General features: G+C 38.5%; 1 protein-coding gene across 13 annotated transcripts; it reads right to left on the reverse strand.

Moving 5' to 3' along the window:
• Positions 1-2,076: 2,076 nt before the first annotated feature.
• On the reverse strand, positions 2,077-18,911 carry SGO1 (shugoshin 1). Of its 13 annotated transcripts, none has more exons than XM_001163173.7 (8): positions 18,551-18,911; positions 16,482-16,630; positions 16,204-16,400; positions 10,874-10,950; positions 9,211-9,269; positions 6,843-7,649; positions 3,638-3,827; positions 2,077-3,411 (listed from the first exon to the last, which is right to left on the reverse strand). In XM_001163173.7, exons 2-8 carry the CDS (start codon positions 16,621-16,623, stop codon positions 3,300-3,302), a joined length of 1,584 nt encoding a protein of 527 aa, XP_001163173.1. In that variant the 5' UTR covers positions 16,624-16,630; positions 18,551-18,911; the 3' UTR covers positions 2,077-3,299. The 13 variants fall into 13 exon arrangements, with proteins under 13 accessions (XP_001163173.1, XP_063661596.1, XP_063661595.1 ...); XM_063805526.1 differs by having other exon boundaries at positions 7,599-7,649; positions 17,971-18,911; XM_063805525.1 differs by having other exon boundaries at positions 17,971-18,911.
• Between the last annotated feature and the right edge of the window lie 2,176 nt (positions 18,912-21,087).

Here is a 21,087-nt window from a genome sequence, read left to right on the forward strand (position 1 = left end):
AGGTATAAAAAAGGGCAGAGATTGAGGAAAGATACTTAGAATATGTGTCAACAGAAAAAAAGGAATAGTGTGTAGACTATATAAAAAATCCATAGTTTTACGTTCTATTAGAAAAGCAGGCAAAAGATATAATAATTCATAAAGGAAGAAATGAGAATAATAAACACTTGAATTCTCATAAATAAATCAATCAGATACAAGTTCATAGTAATTAAAACAAAGAAATAATTTCATACTTCCTGGCTTGGCTAATTTTAATGTCTAATAAAACTAAGTGATCGACAGTGTGTGGTGCTACTGGAACTTAGAAACTGCTATTAGGAGAGTGATATACTCCTTATAACAGAATTGGTGGAACCAGTGTAGGAAGCAATTTCCTAACTAATAGTAAAGTTAAAGTTCAATATACTCTACAACCAAGCAACTCCACTTCTAGGTATTAACTTTATAGAAAGTTAAGCACTTTAAGTGTACAAAGATGCAGAATATTCACTGCAGCACTAATTTGTAAATAATAAAGTGGAAATGAATTGTGTCTCAAAAGAAGAAATGAATAAGTCTGATTTATATAATAAACTGTACAATGATGAAAATAATCTACATCTGCCAACACGGATAAATCTCAAAAACAATATTGAGTTAAAAGTCAGTTGTAAAACGATGTATACAATATTCATATAAAATGTTAAGATATAAAACTATTTAAAAGCCTATGAACAAATATGACAGCAAGACTATAGGAACACTAAAAATACAAACAATTCAACACTGATTTTAGGATAATGATTGACTTTGGGGATGAAGGGAAGGTAAGGATCAAAGCTAGATCAGAGTGTCAGACCAGAATGATCTTTAAGGCAAAAGTAAAGTACTCAGTGGTCTAGAGCAGGAGTTGGCAAACTTTTTTGGTAAAGACCAGAAAGTAAATATTTTAGGATTGTAGGCCAAGAGGCAAACTCAAGAATATAATGTAGGTACTTTACTGGGGTTCAAAGTTAGTGCTTCTATCATTAAAATTGATTTCAAATGTTTGCTTTTTTTTTTTTTCAACTATTTAAAAACGTAAAAACTATTCTTAGCTTGAAGACCACCCAGAAGCAGGTGGTGTGCTCGATTTGGCCCATAGTCCAACTGTACTTTCTGTGATGATGGAAATGTTCAATATTTCCTCAATTGTCTAATATGGTAACCACTAGCCACATGTGGCACTGATCACTTGAAAGGTGGTTACATGGACTGAGAAACTGTTTTTTTTTTTTTTGAGATGGAGTCTCGCTCTGTCACCCAGGCTGGAGTGCAGTGGCGCCATCTCGGCTCACTGCAAGCTCCGCCTCCCGGGTTCATGCCATTCTCCTGCCTCAGCCTCCTGAGTAGCTGGGACTACAGGCGCCCGGCTAATTTTTTGTATTTTTAGTAGAGACGGGGTTTCACTGTATTAGCCAGGATGGTCTCGATCTCCTGACCTCTCGTGATCTGCCCGCCTTGGCCTCCCAAAGTGCTGGGATTACAGGTGTTAGTAGTTTGTCGTGCCTGGCTGAGAAACTGACTTTTTAATGGTCTGTAGTCTTAGTTTAAGATAGCTACTCTAGTGTTTCCATGAAATTAAAGAATAAGTATGAAGGGAGTAGTAAAAAAAAACTGAAAAATTAAGAGACTGTGATGGGAGACTAGGGTGTATGAATCAGTGATGTGGCGGACAGAAAAATTTGGGATGATGAAAAGGATTTTGGCTCTGACTGACATAGAATACAGAAAGATAGGGAGATAACAGCCAAGAAAATCTGAGATATCAGGATTATAACAGTCCTTCAATAAAATTATAATTTGTTAATCATGAACTGGGAGATTACACAGAGATAAGTTGGGAGAGAGAAGTGTTAGGTTGAAAGTATGGAGGGGAAGCTGAGAGTTTTATAGCAATGACTACTGAAAATACTAAGGATTAACTCACCTAGAACACACCCCCCTCCAAAAAAGAGAATACTAAGGGGAGGGGAGAGGAAATGTCCAAGGATGAGAATAGTGAAGACAGAGAGATACTCTATTTTTGATATTTAAAGAATAGAAGGAAAGCAATCACTATCTTATACAAACTTTATTGCTCTTTAAAAATGAATAACCTACAAAGTTCTAAAATTTAAAGAGGTATATACAAGTATAGACATCAAACTTTCTAAACTGAACTAATTCGCTTTCATTGGTTGGTCAAAAATATGCAAAAACCCTAAATATTCACACATTTAATCTTTGAGATTTCTGACTAAATAAGGAGCTACCCTGAAAGTACATGACATTTGTAATTTTATGGAGACATCACTCTGAACATACAATTAGAGCTTGGGGTTCACAATTAGTCACTTATCTTGTCCCCGAGCCTAAAAAAGAATCAATTTCTCTAGTCATTTTCCCATACATATTTTATCTGAAAAATTAAATACAACAGTGGTATAAGGAATTCATAAACAACTTAGGGTGTACCCTACTGTAAATGTCAAATATTTATTTTACTGGAATACTACAAAGAGTTTCGAAAGATCCACAATAATTTATTTTACTCAAATATTGTACTAAAGAGTTTCAAAAGATCCTCTTAGAAAATCATTCACTTTAGTATCCCCTACTTAAGGGAAAAATAGAGATGCCAGAAGCTTATAATTAAAAGATCTTAATTTGAGTAATCATTATTCATTTCTACAATGTTTGTATAAGATACATTTTGGGCTGGGCACAGTGGCTCAGTAATCCCAGCACTTTGGGAGGCCGAGGCAGGCAGATCACCTGAGGTTGGGAGTTCGAGAGCAACCTGACCAACATGGAGAAACCCTGTCTCTACTAAAAATACAAAATTAGCCGGGCATAGTGGCACACGCCTATAGTCCCAGCTACTCGGGAGTCTGAGGCAGGAGAATCGCTTGAACCTGGGAGGCGGAGGTTGCGGTAAGCTGAGATCGTGCCATTGCACTCCAGCCTGGGCAACAAGAATGAAATTCCGCCTCCAAAAAAAAAAAAAAAGATATATTTCGACTAAAATTAAGAGGTTTAGGCAGCATAAGAAATCTATATGATGATAATGCTTAAGCTCATTTATATTCAAAAGAAAAAATAAATTAAATTTATTAAAGTTTTAATACAAAGCATCCCATTTGAAGTATAGTTCTGAAGAAATGTTTATGAGCTAGGGTCCTGTCAAGAGAATATTCTATGGCAATGGCTCACTCTGTTTGTGTACTCTTACAGATCCTCTCCTGAAGCAACAGAAAGAGGTGTAGATTGAATTTAAACAATATCCAACAAAACCTTCATTGTATTTGTTTCATACTTTTTTTAGAACGTCTCAAATCCTTTTTCTGCTTGAAAATAGGAGAATTCAAAAAACACAAATCTGTAAAAGGGTCCCCTCTTCTCAGTTTCCTGTAAGAGTAAAAAGAGATCTCAGGAATAATGTAAGCATCCCAATATTAACTTACTCTTCCCTACCAAGTTATGGTAAAACACACCAATTTTAAATGTTCTCACTTCGGTTTTTTTGAATCAAATGTTTATATTTCAGAAAAAACTCATTCTTGAACAAAGCTCCATAACCTTATTCCCCCGACATGTATCATTAAAAATAAGTTCCCACAAACCAAATACTTACGAAGCGAGGGTGGGCTCCTTATAGTTCACGCTGGCTGTGCACCTACGTTTAGGCAGAGCCACTGCTGGGCTTGCTTTATTCTCTTTTGGAGAAAGAGAAAGTCTTCTGATTTTCACAACAGGATACAAGGAGACATTGGTGATATCCTTCAGGCTAAGATGAGGTGACTGCTGAGTTTCAGGTGGTGTAGCTACAAAACAATTTTTACTGAATATGATTTAAAAAAAAACCCACACAAAAACTTAAATTGTACTCAATTTTATATATCTTAACTGTACACAAAATCCAGCATTTAATAATAGAATTTTTTTTTAGATGGGCTCTCACTGTGTTGCCCAGGCTGAAGTGCAGTGGTGTGATCTCAGCTCACTGCAACCTCCGCCTCCTGGTCTCAAGCAATCCTCCCGCTTCAGTCTTCCGAGTAGCTGGGACTACAGGTATGCAGCACCACGCCCAGCCAATAATACATTTTTTTTAAAGCTTTTTCATCATTTTTTCCTCTTCCTTTCAAACCAGACAGTGTTGAAATATTAATTATAACAGAACACTTTACTAAAACTTAAAATTCTTCTAGGATAGCTTGGGCATAATAACTTTGTTTAACCATGGAATTTCATTTTAGTCATACCTTGCTATTTGGAATCAAGTCCTCTCTCTTTCAATACCAAGGTTTATTATCAAGTCTCTTCCTATAGTCTTATAAAGCCGCTAAAACTCCTTCTATTAAATAAATGAGAATTCTAAATAACAGCCTCTGTGTAAACCAGGAGAAAAGCTAGCATGTAAAAAAGTTACTCAGTGTTTTTCCCATCATAAACATCCAAGTTATTATACTTTGAAGTTACACCTATATTGGGAGGCAAATGTCCAACACATAGTAAAGACACTGCAAAACAATCTCCTCAAATAGCTTTAAAAAGCAAACTGTATCCCCACAAAAGTAAAAACTATAACTGTGAAATGATTGTATACTAAGAGCCATATGCTCCAGTGTTATCTGGGTTTTACAGTCTGTCCTTTTTGTTCCCACGTAAATATACTGTACTGTATTAATTATTCCAACTTTCAGTTTGAGAAATATGTCGTTTGGAACAATATCAGATCAGTTGCTATATTCTGGAAAAATGCTTCTCAAACTTTAATGTGTATATGAATCCACAGGAGGACTTCTTAATGGCCAGGCACAGTGGCTCATGCCTGTAATCCCAGCACTTAGGGAGGCCGAGGTGGGCGGGTCACCTGAGGTTGGCAGTTTGAGGCCAGCCTAACTAACATGGAGAAAGCCTGTCTCTACTAAAAATACAAAATTAGCTGGGCGTGGTGGCACATGCCTGTAATCCCAGCTACTCGGGAGTCTGAGGCAGGAGAATCGCTTGAACCCAGGAGGCGGAGGTTGGGATGAGCTGAGATCGTGCCACTGCACTGTAGCCTGGGCAACAAGAGTGAAACTCTGCTTCAAAAAAAAAAAAAAAAAAAAAAAAAGATGCAGATTCTGACTCCAGGGTATGGGGTATGGCCTGAGATTCTGCATTTCTTAGAAGACGTCTAGGGATTAAACTCTGAGTAATATCATTTTAGAGTATACTTTTTTCTTTTAAAAATGTATTTTTTATGGATTTTATGTATTTTTATGGATACAGGCTCACACATCTGTAATCCCAGCACTTTGTAAGGCCAAGGCAGAAGGACTGCTTTAGCCCCGGAATTTGAGACCACCCTGGCAACACAGTGAGACCTCATCTTCACAAAAAGTAAAAAAAAAAAAAAAAAAAATTAGCCAGGTGTGATGGCGCATGCCTGTAGTCCCAAGTACTGGGGAGGCTGAGGTGGAAGAATCACTTGAGCCTGGGAGGTTGAGACTGCAGTGAGCCATGACAGTGCCACTGCCCTCCAGCCTAGGTGATAGAGCAAGACCCTGTCTCAATTAAAAAGTGAACAACAACAAAAAAATCCCAACTTTTTCTGGACATTTTTAAATGTACACAAAGATGGCAATAACAGTATAATAAACTCTGAGTTACCCAGGTTCAATAATTATCAACACTTTGACAATCATGTTTGATTTATTCTAACATCATTATAGCATTTTTGCTTTTTTTTTTTTTGAGACTGAGTTTCGCTCTTATTGCCTAGGCTGGAGCGCAATGGCATGGTCTTGGCTCACTGCAACCTCTGTTTCCTGGGTACAAGCGATTCTTTTTCTCCTGCCTCAGCCTCCCGAGTAGCTGGGATTACAGGCACATACCACCAGGCCTGGCTCATTTTTTTGTATTTTTAGTAGAGATGGGGTTTCACCATGTTGGCCAGGCTGGTCTTGGACTCCTGACCTCAGGTGATCCGCCCACCTCAGCCTCCCAAAGTGCTGGGATTACAGGCGTGAGCCAACCCGCCCGGATTACAGCATATTTTTAAAAAAGATACTTGCCTGCCACCACTGACTAACTGGCCGATTTAGAAAGTTGGTTTGGTTTTTAAGGTTTTAATCTCCTTATAAACAAAATAAGCATCATAACACCTATACTTCACAGAATTGTTCTGAGGATGAAATAAAATGATGTGACAATATTTTGAAAATGATACAATTTGACTATAAATGTTAGTTTTACTTGTATTAACTAAAATTGCCAAATGAGAATCTTTGTGGACAGGTGTAGGTTGTATTACGAACATTTGAACTATGCCTACTTTTGATCTAATAAAATATTTTCTGAGCCAGTTTTTAGAGATGTCTTACAAAAGAATACTAAGCCTATCAATTGAGGAAATCTTCACTAACTAGAAGATTATTTTAAATCATGGTTCCTGTCAAATTTAATATAAAACAAGGCCATTAAAATAACAAGTCACTGGATTCAAATTTGATTTCACTTTCAAGGGGATACTTCAGTTAAGTGTATAAAAGCTACTTCAATTCAACCTAAGTCTACAAAAAAGTCCCTCTGTCCCCTTGGGAGTCCTAATTTACTGAAAATAAAAATTCTGTCTCCATAACAAGCAATCTCTGAATTAGGTCAGAGCAATACAACTGTGATTTCCACACCCAGCCCCCCACTGTTTAATCAGACCATAACTTCCACCAAAGAGAGACAGATGGTAAGTCTCCAACCTCCACCAGAGAAACAGATGGTAAGTACAGTATATAAGCATCAGGAGTGATCATTTATCACGAACATTAAAAATACAGGTAAACAAGTAGATCACTTACTGGTAGGAGTTTTTGTTGGCTTAGAACCCTCCGTCTCTTTTTCATCTGTGTATTTCAGTGCTCTTTTAGCTAGAGGCCTGGTGACTGGTCTATCTGAATTGCTCGTGGGATTCTGAACGTACTTGCAAGTGGGCAAATAGAGGTCATCGGAATCATCTCCTGAACCACTTGATTCACGGAGGCTCACTTCAGACTCGTTGTTTTCTTCTCTATTAGAGTCATTGCTCATTTTTTGTCGGAAAGGAGTAAGATGAACACCCTCTTCCAAATTAAAATTGTAAGCATCATTGGAACTGACAGATTTGTGCATTTTTTTTTTGGAAACAGTTTTTTTATTTTCGCTTTTATTCTTTCTATATTTTGACATACGTTTTGATTTTCTCCTGTTAGCTTTTCTTTTCTCTTCTCTTTTTCTTTCTTGTGTATCTCTTTGCTTACTTTTAGTTTGTTCAGATTTAGATTCTAAAATGTCTTCTTTTGTTTTAGTAAACGTTCCTGGCTGAATCAGCTTTGGTGATAAGTTAACTTGGTCCTTGCTCCATTGACAAGCATTGTGTTGTACATTTTCAGGTATGTGCATGTTTACTAGTGGGTCTAAAAATCCAACTCTTTCGAATTCAAAAGACTTCCCTGCCAAATGACTGGTTTCAAAATCATCCAAGCTATCAAACTGACATATACTGTTACAATGTTTCTTTAAACTGCTACGAACAGATACAGTTCTAGGTAAGACATTATCAGTAGACTTAGCTTCACCTGAATCAAAATCAACTCCCAGTGTGTCTTGAGGAATAGTAGGTATCTGATCTGAGAATTTAAAAAATAAATGAGAAAAGTAGTTTTACTTTGTGGAAATTTGAATTTCAAGAACTTTAGAATTCAAAGTAAAAAAGTGAATGACCAAAAGGTCATTCTGTAGTTTTCCTACATTATAAAATCTGTAAATAAAAATCTGGGAACTTAAATATTACCATCTATTTACTTGTCAGTGATCAACTGATGGCTTATATCTGACATGTAAAAGAATCTTGTACAGGTTCAGTATCCCTAATCTGAAAATCTGAAATCCAAAACTTTTTTAGTGCAGTCATGATGCTCCAAGGAAATGCTAACTGGAGGGTTTTGGATTTCAGATTTTTGAATTAGGGATGATGAACTGATATAATGTAAATATTCCAAAATTTAAAAAATAAATCCAAAACACTTCTGGTCCCAAGCATTTTGAATAACGGACATTCAATCTTTATAATCTTTAAAAACATTATAGGCCAGGCACGGTGGCTTACGCCTGTAATCCCAGCACTTTGGGAAGCCGAGGCGGGCAGATCATGAGGTCAGGAGATCGAGACCATCCTGGCTAACACAGTGAAACCCCGTCTCTACTAAAAAAAAAATACAAAAAATTAGCCGGGCGTGGTGGTGGGTGCCTGTAGTCCCAACTACTCGGGAGACTGAGGCAGGAGAATGGCGTGAACCCAGGAGGCAGAGCTTGTAGTGAGCTGAGATCGCACCACTGCTCTCCAAGCCTGGGCGACAGAGCAAGACTGTCAAAAAAAAAAAAAAAAAAAAAAAAAAAATTATAACAGGCTTTTATGTGCTCTTGGTTTAAAGAAAATGAATAGTCTATATGTATCATTGAGTACAGATTCAGAGAAGTAGAACCGCATATTCCAAAGTGGGACAAATGAGAAAGTGGGAGCTAAGTTGTTCTTTGAAAAATAAATAAGATTTGAATAACTAGAAAGCTTCTCAGTAAGAAATATAATTTGTATTTTAAGGAAAAGTGGGGCTATGTCTGGTTTTGCTTATTCAAATACTATCCTTTCTTCGACGTCTGGTTTTGCTTATTCAAATACTATCCTTTCTTCAATGCTTAGTTCAAGTGGAGGAGATTGACATTTGAGAACATGGACATATCAATTTAAAAGTAGTAAGAAAGGGATGGCTTTGGAGTTCAACTTTGATTTTAAATGCTAGCTGTTAACATCTAGACTTCTTCATGTGAGATATTTTACCTTCTTGAGTTCCTATAAAACGGGACTAACTGTACTTATAGTCCTAGGTTGTTGTGAGGGTTAGGTGAGATTATGCACATAAAATGCCTAACATAGAGCCTGACATGTAGTAGCAATCAGTAAATTGCTGCCATAGTTATAGCCAAAGTTTCAGATTACAGATTTGACACAATAAATATATTTTAACACTCTATTACTCTGTGTAAAATAAACAGATTTGCTTTGAGCAGAATACCAGATGAACAAATTTAAACAGTTAAAAAAAAAAGAATTAGATAAATTTAATTGTATTATTTGTTCTCAAAGACCTTATTTTGCCCTTAATAATATTTTTAGATTTTCATTTGAATTACCTTCTATTTGAAATGATTCTCCTTGTCCTGGAAGTTTACTTTCTTCAAGAGGAATTTGCCTTAGAAAATACCAATGAAAAACAGAAATTTAACAATTATATAATAAAAACAAATTCAGTATTTTCCTAAATTATAATTTTTCTTTCCTTTAGTATCATTTCATAATTCGATTTCAAATCAATACATCTATTCTGTATCAAAGGAAACCAAAGGACACTTATGCTGATTACAGGGAGATTGATTTGTTATGACTGACATTCAATTCCCACTTGAAGAACCAACCTATCAAGTTGGAGAGTTCCACCTGAAAACACGTTATATAACTCAATTTCATTTAACTAAGGAAACAGCCCATGAGAATTAATTTGTTAAATGTTTTTTAAAAAATGTAGTTTGATCACTCAACTCTTTAGGAGCCTGCTTTATCATTAGCAGAGCTGTGATTTGTTGGTAATATATGCTTTTATGGTGCTTAACTATTGAACTCTTCTGAAGTTAACATTGTTCATTTTCTTTACAAATGTTGTTCTTTGGTTCATGAAACATGAAGTTCACTATTACTGGCAGTTTCATTCTAATTGTAATTTTATTCTTTATTCTCTGTAGAGAATTTTCTACTCTAGACATTAAACAGATTTAGGTAATGGCTGTGGTAACTAATAACTACTTCAGAAATCTTCTACAAACTCAATTACCTTATCTTACCTTTTGCCCACAACATAAGTTTGTCAGATCTTAAAGTACAACAGTCTAAAAACTACTAATGATTAAAAGTAATCTATGGCGATAGAAATCATCTTAGTGGTTACTTCTGTGGAGAAGGGGATGGACTTGATAGGCATACAAAAGAACTGTCTATAGCAGTAGTTCTCATACAAGGGCAATTATGCTCTCCAGGGAACATGCCGCAATATCTGAAGTCATTTTTTGTTCTCCTGATGATGTTACTGGGATTCACTGGGTGGAGGCTATGGATGCTGCTAAACATCCCATCATGCACAGACAGCCCTCTACAACAAAGAATTATCTGGCCCACAATGTTAACAGTGAAAACACTATGTCTTCATTGAAATTTTAGTTCCACAATATATACATTAGTCAAACTCATCAAACTGTAACTGTGATCTGTGCATTTTACTGTTTATAAATAAATCTTAATAATTCATAAACAAAGTACATTTGATCCAAGAGAAGGGGAGGAGGGTATATGGGATCTAGAAAAATGAACTGGATCAGCGAGACAATGGGACAACTGTGTTAAATATGATATTTTATTTATTTATTTATTTATTTATTTTCTGAACCAGACTATTCAGAGGGCTTGCAAAACACCTCATTTCAATAGCTAATCCTTCTTAGAATAAAAACATGGTACACGGAAAAGTATGACTGAAGGAAAGTATGAAGTAGAATTAAAAATTCTGGTAAGGCTTCTTTTTCCTAGGCATCAAAAAAGGAGTGAAATATAAGAAAAAGAAGGGTTTAGCTTGGCTATATGTAACAGAATTTCAACACATCAAATTCTCTTAAATATATTCTCAGTAGAGAAAGCACCAGACTACAAATATAAGAGTTGACATGATGCACATTTCCTTTCGTAAATGAATCACAGAATTAAACCTTTCTTAGTATTAATAATCATGATAAAGAATTTGATACTAACGGTAAATCCTTCACAAATAAATTTCTGGAGCTGTCATCACTATTGGGGTCCATTCCAGAGGGACATATTTCCTGGTTCTGTTAATGTATTAAAACAAAACACTGTTATAACTGAAGTATTCATAAGAAAGCATTAATTTATTCAACAATATGCACTTGTTGACAGTCTATCATGGTGCCATGCCATGGTTCTAGGAACTGAGACTGTAACAGCTCAAAAGCAGAGTAAGTCTTATCCTTTTAAAGCTTACATTCTAGTGCAGGGAAGTAAAATTTTAAAAAGAGAAGATATATGTACAAAATTTCAGATTGTGATAAATGTCATGAAGGAAATATCCAGGGTGAGGTGATAGAGAGTAACTCAGGTTGGATTGCTCTTTTAAATACAGTGAATCTGATATAAATCAGAAGACTGCAAAGGAGCTAGCCACTGAAAGAGCAGGAGGAAAAGAAGGCAGTGGAAACAGCAAATACACATAAGAAAAATCTTGCTGTGTTTAGGAAAGAAAGGCTGTTGTGGCTGGAACATAGTCACTGAGAACAGTAGGAGATGTACATGCAGGGGCCAGATAATGTAGGGCCTTGAGAGCCATGAGTTTAGATTTTAGTCTAAGTATGATGGGAAGGTACTTAATATTAAGAAAGGAAGTAAACTGATTTAAGTTTTTGAAAGATCAGTCTGAATTGAAAGAGGCCGGGGGTAGAAAGAGCTGAGAGGTCATCATTGCATATCTGGCAAGATATGATATCAGCTAAGATTAGAGTCATGGCTATGGAGGTGAAGCCCAGTGGAAGGCCTTGAGATGACAGGTCAAGCTCAAGGACTGAAAAGGGATGGAGATGGGAACAATGAGGGAGAGGAAAGCCTCTTGTGGTTTTGGCCTAAGCAAATATGTAGGCTACTTTACTGAGTAAGACTTATAAAGGAAGGTAGGAAGTATACAGCATCTTTGGGGGAGACAAGGGGAAGTTGTGCTTTATATAAGGTATGTTTGAGATCCCTTATAAATCTTTAAGTGGAGATAGCAAATGGTGGCTGTGGGTATATGTGTGTATGTGTTTGTTTTTAGATTTTGTACTATTAACTGGGAAGACATCAGCAGACAGTACATAAAGCTACGAGAGGGTATAAGATAAGTCTACAACAACTGGCATTCATTCATTTTTTTGAAATAAAGTCTTGCTTTGTCACCCAAGCTGAAGTGTAGTGGTGCTATCATAGCTCACTGCAGCCTTGAACTCCTGGGCACAAGCAGTCCTCCTATCTCAGCCTCCCAAGTAGCTGGGACTACAAGTGCATGCCACCACAACTGGCTAATTTTTATTTTTTATTTTGTAGAGATGGGAGTCTTGCTGTGTTGCCCAGGCTGGTCTTGAACTCCTGGGCTCAAGCGATCCTCTCACCTCAGCCTCCCAAAGTGCTCAGATTACAGCCATGAGTCAATGTGCCTGGCCAATAAAATGCCTGACATTTAAAGGTAGAATGAGGAAGAAATCAGCAAAAGAGACCGACATGGAACAGTCAGAAAGGTAGAATGAAAAGCAGGGGAGCATGATATCATGAAAACTAAGAGATCAAAGTATGTCAAGTAAAGAGTGGTCCCTGTTTTGCATATTATTACTGCAAGGTCAAGAAGAAAGAGAAGTGACCACTGAATTTGGTAACATGGAGGTTTTGGTGATCTTGACATGCAGTGACAACAGAATGGTAGGGATAAAATCTAGATTCAGAGTGGCTGCAGGCCAGGCGTGGTACCTCATGCCTGTAATCCTAGCATTTAGAGAGGCCGAGGCAGGGGTATCACTTGAACCCAGGAGGTCAAGACCAACCTGGGCAACATAGTGAGATGGTCTCCACAAAAAAGTTTTAAAAAATTAGCTGGGCGTGGTGGTGTTCCAGCTATTCAGGAGACTGAGGTGGGAGGATCACTTGAGCCTGGGAGGTCAAGCCTGCAGTAAGCCATGATATGCCACTGCACTTCAGTCTAGGCAATGGAGCGGGACCCTGTCTCAAAGGAAAAAAAAGAGTCGTTTCAAATGTGAATGGAAGCTGAGGAAGTGAAGAATATACTGTTTTCTTTTAAAAAGTTCTGTGAAGGGAAGCAAAGAAATGAGGAGATAAAGAAATAAGAGACCAGGAGAGGTTTCATTACTTTTTCTCTAAGGTTGAGAGATACGAAAGCACATCTTTATGATGACTGAAATGATCCAGTGGAGAGGGGTATATATAGAAGAGAGAACAATATTCCAGGAATAAAGTTGTAGAGGAGGTGAGAAGAGAAAATCGGATGCATGGGCTGGGGAGTGGCTGGGGGTGGTGCTTGCCTTTAGTAGGAACAGGGGCCATTCTGCCACTGTAACAAGAGGGAAGATGAAGAACCTAAGTATAGAGGTGGATTTGCAGATCTCTGTTATGAAGATGACAATTCTCACTCAATTCCTAAGAAGCCAATTCTAATTTAATTATCTTTTGAAATTTGATGAACATATGTTGACATTATAATAAATAAGCTAAAAATGTTCATTAAAAACAAAACAACTAGAAATTTAGTCCTGTTAAAAGCTTTAGGCCAGGTGTGGCGGCTCCTGCCTGTAATCCCAGCACACTGGGAGGCCAAGGCCAGAGGATTGCTTGAGACCAGGAGCTCAAGACCAGCTTGGGAAACATGGCAAGATCCTGTCTCTACCCCCCCCGCCAAAAAATTAGCCAGGTGTGGCAGTGCATGCCTATAGTCCCACCTATTCAGGAGGCTGAGATGGGAAGATCGCCTGAGCCTGGGAGGTGAAGGCTGAGTGTGCTTGAGCCTGGGAGGTGAAGGCTGCAGAGAGCTGTGATCACACCACTGCACCCCAGGCTGGGCAAGAGCGAGACTCTGTCCACCCCCAACCTACCCCGGCCAAAGATGAAAACTTTAAATTTGACATGAATATAGCTAATGTTCTGAAACTAATATTAATGCAGGTAAATAAAAAAGAACATTTAACTATATACTAATATAACTTAAAAACAAGTCATTGAAAAATCTACTATAAAATTAGGGAACAAAAGGCTGTTAAAAATTACCTAAACGTTAACTATTGCTAGGGCTAGGCAAGAAAACATTCTTGTAAAATTCTTACATTTTAAGCTTCTCCACCACTGCTAAATTGATTTGATAAGCACTGAAGCATGGGTGTACAATGAGGTTGAGAATGAGTGACACAAGCAATTAGTACATAGCAGAAAATAGAAACAATGACCTTCTAAATGCTAAGAATATATTTGCGTAGCAACTAACAATGTTTTTAATAAATACTCAAGAACTATTGAGCTGCAGTAATAGAATTTTTTCCCAACTGCTTTTGTAATTATCTCATTGAGTATTTGCTTCACTATTTCTGTTTTTCAGCAAAAACTTTGTAAAGGAAGGAGGAAGATTCAAATGCCTTTAGAGGAACTGTTTCCCCCTACTAGTTGACTGAACAAGGAAAATACGAAATTAGAAAAGATTACATTCTGGAAAAGAAAAAGAAAAAGTAATCTAACACGCCTGGCACAGTGGCTCACGCCTGTAATCCCAGCACTTGGGGAGGCTGAGGTGGGTGGGTCACTTGAGGCCAGGAGTTCGAGACACCTGAACAACATGGCGAAACCCTGTCTCTACTAAAAATATAAAAATTAGCCAGGTGTGGTGGCGCATGCCTGTAATCCCAGCTACTCGGGAAGCTGAGGCACGAGAATCACTTGAACCCAGGAGGCAGGGGCTCCAGTGAGCTGAGATTGCACCACTGTACTCCACCCTGGGTGACAGAGCAAGACTGTCTCAAGAAAAAAAAAAGAAAAAAACCCATAAAGTTCCCATGAAGAAAACATATCTAATCTTTATAGAGGCAGTTCTCAAATATACCATATATGTACTTATTGTCTATGTGTGTATATATGTATATATTACACGTATCTTAATCGCATGGAGAAAAAAAAAATAAGGAATCAATAGGGAAGCAAGAACTCTTTCACTGACTTCTCCTGTCAATAGAGAAGTGACGTTAATTCCATTCTCAAGTACCTGCCCACCTCCTGCCACCCCCCATATCCCTCCCATAATCATAATGTTCTCGCTTTCTTATCTGACCTTCCGGCCTAAGTGCCAACTCAACTGTTTTCACTGGCATAGCGAAGCAATGGCCACTGGGAAGAAATTCAACGTCCTGCACACCTGACACCACTGCTTTTTTTTTCTCTGCCCCATTTCCTTGGCAGTGGCTACTGGAAAAAGGGAAAAATAAACTAGCTCATCATTACTTTTTTCATAAGTAATGATACACATTAGTGTGTACACAGTGATACACAATGGTATAGCCAGACACAAAGAATATCCTAAAGCAAACTTTCTCCGTATCTGTTATATTTTGGCTAGCAGGACCATATTTGAACACCTTCTTTACAATCTTAGACACAAAGAGAATCAGATTAAAAATTTGAGGCCGGGCGCGGTGGCTCACACCTGTAATCCCAGCACTTTGGGAGGTCGACATGGGCGGATCACGAGGTCAGGAGATCGAGACCACCCTGGCTAACACGGTGAAACCCCGTCTCTACTAAAAATACAAAAAATTAGCCAGGCGTGGTGGCGGGTGCCTGCAGTCCCAGCTACTCCAGAGGCTGAGGCAGGAGAATGGCGTGAACCCGGGAGGCGGAGCTTGCAGTGAGCCGAGATCGCGCCATTGCACTCTAGCCTGGGCGTCTGAGCAAGACGCCGTCTCAAAAAAAAAAAAATTTGAGCAGCAAATGTTTATGATCTTACTTGTCTGGGAGTTAATAGTCTTCTCTACTTAGCCAACAAGTAGGTAAAAATGGTTCTCCAAAAAGCACTTAAATACTCCCTATGTCCTAAATAAAGGTAGTTCTTATAAAACCCCACTGGATAAAGCAAAACGACATAGCAAAACAAAAGGCTAGGTAAAAGCTAAGATAGCATTGATTAAAACTTTTGGATAAGTCCACTTCAACTACCACTTTTATATCTTTAGCTTAGTTGCACTATCTTTGACTCACTTAGTTGAACATTCAAATGGACCAGCAATGCAAAAGGCTAAACTATTTCTTCTGGATCCTGTTTTGCTACCTGCTTTAAGAATGAAACAGACAGGAACAGGCCTCAATCACCTATATGCTTGAAGCTTTCTTAAATGGCCAAATGCAATAGCTATGCTGGAGCACTAAAGAAGGATGTTTTAAACAATTCATGCATAACTGAGCTATCAGTAATTCATTTAAATAACATAATTGATCTAAACTACTTATTCATGGCTTAACTAAACTAAGAAATTCGGCCTTAGTAATGAAAATACCTGAGCAGGTTCTTCTGTTTGTTGTGATGTAAGTTTTCCTTTCAATGCATATAGCTGACATGTGAGATAGTAACATTCTTTTCTCAGCTGTAGGATGATATCTTGGGCTTCTTTCACTTTGGATTTTTCATTTTCCAAAGCTAAAACTAACATTTTGTTGTTGTCTTGGTAATTTTTCAGCAGTGTAGAAGTGTTGGCTAAAAGAGGATAAAAAAATTTATCAGTTATTAAATCTAAACTTAAAAGTGATATAAAAGGACAACATAAAAATCTCTTACTGATTATTTGGCATGGTGCAGCTATAAAAGACCTGCGTTTGCCAATCTCTGCCAAGTTTTTATTCCTTTTCTCTTTCATTCGCTTCTTTATGTCTTCAAGACTATCTTGAAAGGACTTTTTCAGGCATCTTTCCTTGGCCATCTTTTGCCTAAACAATAAAAAATAATTTTTCTCAGAGAGAATATTATCAAATATAAAACTTAAAAAACATAGGCTGTTCATAAAGAATGCATTAAATAGACTAAACTGTAGAATTAGCTCAAAGTAGATAGTTAACCAACTTGATAATATAAATTTTCCCCTTTTAAAATCTCATTCATATTTTTGATATTCTCTCTTCCTCCTCAGGCACTTTATAGAAAAGGTTTATTGAATATAGATTTCCAACCCAAAGATTCCACAATATGCCACTTATTCATTCTTTAACAAATACTCACTGTGGGGTATATGCCAGACACTATTGAAAATGCTTATTATTATATTTTGATGCATTATTTACACTTTTTATAGAAAACGTTTAGGACCAACTTTTACTGCTTAAGCTTACAGCATTAGTTCTGAGGCAATTATATATTTGGGTTTTGTTTTCCAGCTCTTCTCTAATGATTAATTCATCAGATTAGGTCATTCAACTATTTTTCCATACTCTTTAAATGCAATTATCACTTATGATATGCACACAGTCTCAAGAAAGTCAAGGTACTCCTTAGAGGTTTAAACTATGTAGCACTACATACAATTTTAATAGGCTATTGTAACAAGTACAGAGCTAGAGCAGGAACTTGGGCAGAGGAACACTCTAGTATTCTGAAAGTGTGGCTAAAAGTTAGGGCTGTTAACTCCCAGTAAATTATGAACATAACAAATCAGACATTAAATATTGTTGTACATACAGTTAAACGTTGAGTATTAAATACATAACTATACTTAATCTTTCAACGTTGCAAATCAGGTAGGCTTTAGCATGCTACTAAACATGTCAAACCACTTTTCACAAACATCTTTTACTCTAGATTGCACTTTGCAGATCTTAAAATTGCAAAAAAAAAAAAAAAAAGACTTGTTTCCAATAACAATCTATGCACAGAATTTTCACTACAAAGGATATCTTCATCTCCTCTATGATAGTCAAATATTTTCCTAAACCTTACACTTAATCTTGAGTATTTCCTCCAGGCCTTATTTTCCTCTATGCAGTGTCTGGAATCTTAAATATAGGTATTGTAGATACCACTTAAGAACTTTCTTTCTACCAAGGTATATACAATATATACTGGGAGGTTCCTAGCAGAGATAGGGTAGCTATTTTTAAAAGCACGAACGGTAAAGGGGTTGTTTTACACAACTAAGTTAGAATTGGAGATGTTTGAGAGTCATACAGATTAAGTAACGGATCTAGTTTAGTTAAGGTATTTTAAAGGCAAAGCCTTATCTAAAAAGCTTTCGTTATTACTTTTAATCAAGTTAAAAATCACAAAAGAAACTTGCCATATCAAAAGTTTTATATCCTGTCTAAATAAGGCGATGGTTATTAGCAGGGGGTGTGGTAGACAGAAGGGATGAAAGCAAAGACAGACCACAGCGTGAGATGACGGCCTCAATCTGTACAGTACTCGTGTAAGCGCTCTGGATTTAAAGAACCTAGCATATTTGATCTCCGTCCATAATTCTCCAATTAGTCCTGCTGCGAAGACAGCCAGGTAGGATACTAGTCAGTGCCGGCCTCTCCAGGGTAAGTGAGGAAGAGAATGGCCTGGACAAGGAAGACGTCAACGGTATCACGCTGCACAAAGAACTGCTGTCAATTTTCTTGTGTCCTTACGTTGAGCCAGGCTTTTAGCTATTGTAAAAGCTTTATTTGCACATCACTTAATCTACACAATTTTGCAAAGTAGGAAATTAGGGTCTCCATGGAAGCCGGAACATCTGAAAGCGCAGATCGAGTGGCTGAACGGCGAAAAGCGCGGCGAGTGGGACTCCACAGCCCGAGCTTTCGGCCACCGAATTTAGAACGATACTGAAAACCGAAGGGAAGTCAAACAGGGATCACTACGCCGTTGTTTCGCACCTTAAAACCTACTTCTTCCTCTTTCAGGGACTCCAGGAAGGCGAGGGGAGGTGGGGCTGGCGGAAGTGGACGCGGCGACCCTCCTGCCGCAGGCGCGTCCAGAACGATACCTTGGCCACTACTTCTGCAACAGCTATCTTCCTCCTCCTCACATTTCAAGGCTCTTCGAAGCTCTCCAGCCACGGCTAGCCCCGCGCACTGGGCCCTCCAGGACCGTACCACCGTCCGCCGTCGCCTGGAACTACCGCCGCCACATTCGAAATTTTCCGCCTCGCTCCTCCATTGGTTGGCTGGGAGGCGGTCACGTGGCGCAGGATGCACCCAACACCACCGTCGCAGGCAGAGTCCCGCCCCGCCAGGCGGCGTCACGTGACGCACATTCGCTCAAGTCCACATCCGGGCATCCACCCGGCCCTGGGGAGGAGCCTGCGGTCGGGTCTCGGCGACCCGCCGGGACTTTCTAATCAGAGTCGTGGGGATTTTACGGGTGGAGTTACTCCGAAACCTTTAAGGCCGAGTGTGATAGGTAGTTCAAAGCTTCCTGTTTCTTCAGTCTGACAGCTTCAAATGTCCCGGGTTGTGCTCAAAGCCTCCCTCTTGTGAGAAGAATCTCTTTGGTTGCCTGTTAAAGCGGTCAGCCAGCTTGCAACACGGAAGCAGCTTTTAGAGGAATTAAAACCAAAACAAGGAGCAAATTCTGGATTAAAAAGGTATTAGGGAAACTGCAGCTACCTGAAAATTCTAGCTCCATGTTTCTCTTTGCCGGCTATCTCTGGCTCTTTAATTCTTCTCGAGAAATGGCACCAACATCCATCCAGTTACCGACTAGAAGCCTGAGAAATCGTCCTTAATGATTATTTATCCTCTCTTAACCTTTGCCCGTCCAGTCGGTCACACGATCTTCTCAACTCTACTTTCCAAGTTTCTCTCATGCCCATCTTTTTCCCCCCAATCTAGCTTCCAGCCTAATCTCATTCCCTAAATTGCACTAGTACCCACTCTGACCGCAGACTCCACTCCCTATATTCTTCATAGATTAATATTTTTACAAAACAAGTATCAAATAGGAAACTTTACAATGGCTCCCTATTGCATTTGAGGTGAATTTCAAACTCCTTTAAGATATTTTGTCCTTAAAGAGCCCCATGATTCCTGGTTCCATCACATGTACATTTTCTTTAATTTTCTTAAAGTTCTTGCCACTTTTGCCAATGCTGTTCTGTCAAGAACATTCTTTCCCTTGGCCGAACTTACTCCTATGTATACTGAAGTTTCACTGTACAGATGAATTCTTCCAGAAAGACTTATCTACCCCTAAAGCCCCTGAGTATCTGCTTTACACTTTCTTAGTGCCCTGCATTTTCCCCTTGGTATTCCTTGTGACACTGACTTGTCGTTCATTGCCTGTTTCTTGAAGTTGAATAAGGGCAGGAACTACATCTGCTTTGTTCATAGCTACATTGTCAGCATCTCGTTGCAATTTGAAGTAAGTAGTAAATATTCACTGGGACAATAAAGGAACAAATAAGTGAAAACGAAACAAATGTTTTGAATCTAGGCATTCTTTATGAAGGTGTGTTGTTGTTTTTTAAAGGTAGCTAACACATGCTTGCTCTAGTCTGGGTACCCATCCTGGCTTGAGTGGAAGAGGCTGAAACACCCTTCTCCAGCCAACAACTCCCTCGTTTTCCAAGTTAACCAGACCAACTCCATTAACCCTCAGTTTACTGCCACTGGGCAATGTGGCTTATATGTGTAGAAGCATCAAGAAGGAATGGGCAGAGAGGTTTTTTGTTGTTTGAGGTCAGAAAATTATGAAGTGGAACATGAGAGCAGAGAGAAGGGCCAGCTTCATGAGCAGGCAACCGGTACTTAGAAGGGCTGTACATTTGGTTTAATGCTCTGCTGTTGCCGTCTTGAAATGCTTAGGAGTTTATATTTGAACTTATGTTTTGTAAGTGATGTCTGATGAGACAATGGAGCAATCTTGTGAGCAGATGTGATTCATGCAATGTGTGTGTCTGTCACTGTTTCTTGCCCCATGTCATACAATGTTCAGGATGCGCACTAAATGGCCTCCATGAACCACTTATTTTGTAGTTAGGGACCTAAGTACAAAGTGCTCAGAAGGGCTCACCCTTGCCCTCTTGAAATTATTATTATTTTCTTTGAGACGGAGTTTTGCTGTGTCTCCCAGGTTGGAGTGCAGTGACATCATCTTAGCTCACTGCAACCTCTGCCTCCCAGGTTCAAGCAGTTCTCCTGCCTCAGCCTCCCAGGTAGCTGGGATTACAGGGACCCACCACTACGCCCCCTAATTTTTGTATTTTTTTGTAGAGACAGAGTTTTGCCATGTTGCCTAGGCTGGTCTCAAACTCCTGAGCTCAAGTGATCTGTCTGCCTCAGCCTTCCAAACTGGGATTACAGGCTAAGCCATCATGCCCAACCACGTTACTATATTTTCTAACCACTTACACTAAAAGTGATGGCATGAAAGGAAAAGGAAAGATAAGACATTCCCCAATTCCTTTTCTTTT

The sequence above is a fragment of the Pan troglodytes genome, chromosome 2 (assembly GCF_028858775.2).
Source record: "Pan troglodytes isolate AG18354 chromosome 2, NHGRI_mPanTro3-v2.0_pri, whole genome shotgun sequence".
NCBI lineage: Eukaryota > Metazoa > Chordata > Mammalia > Primates > Hominidae > Pan > Pan troglodytes.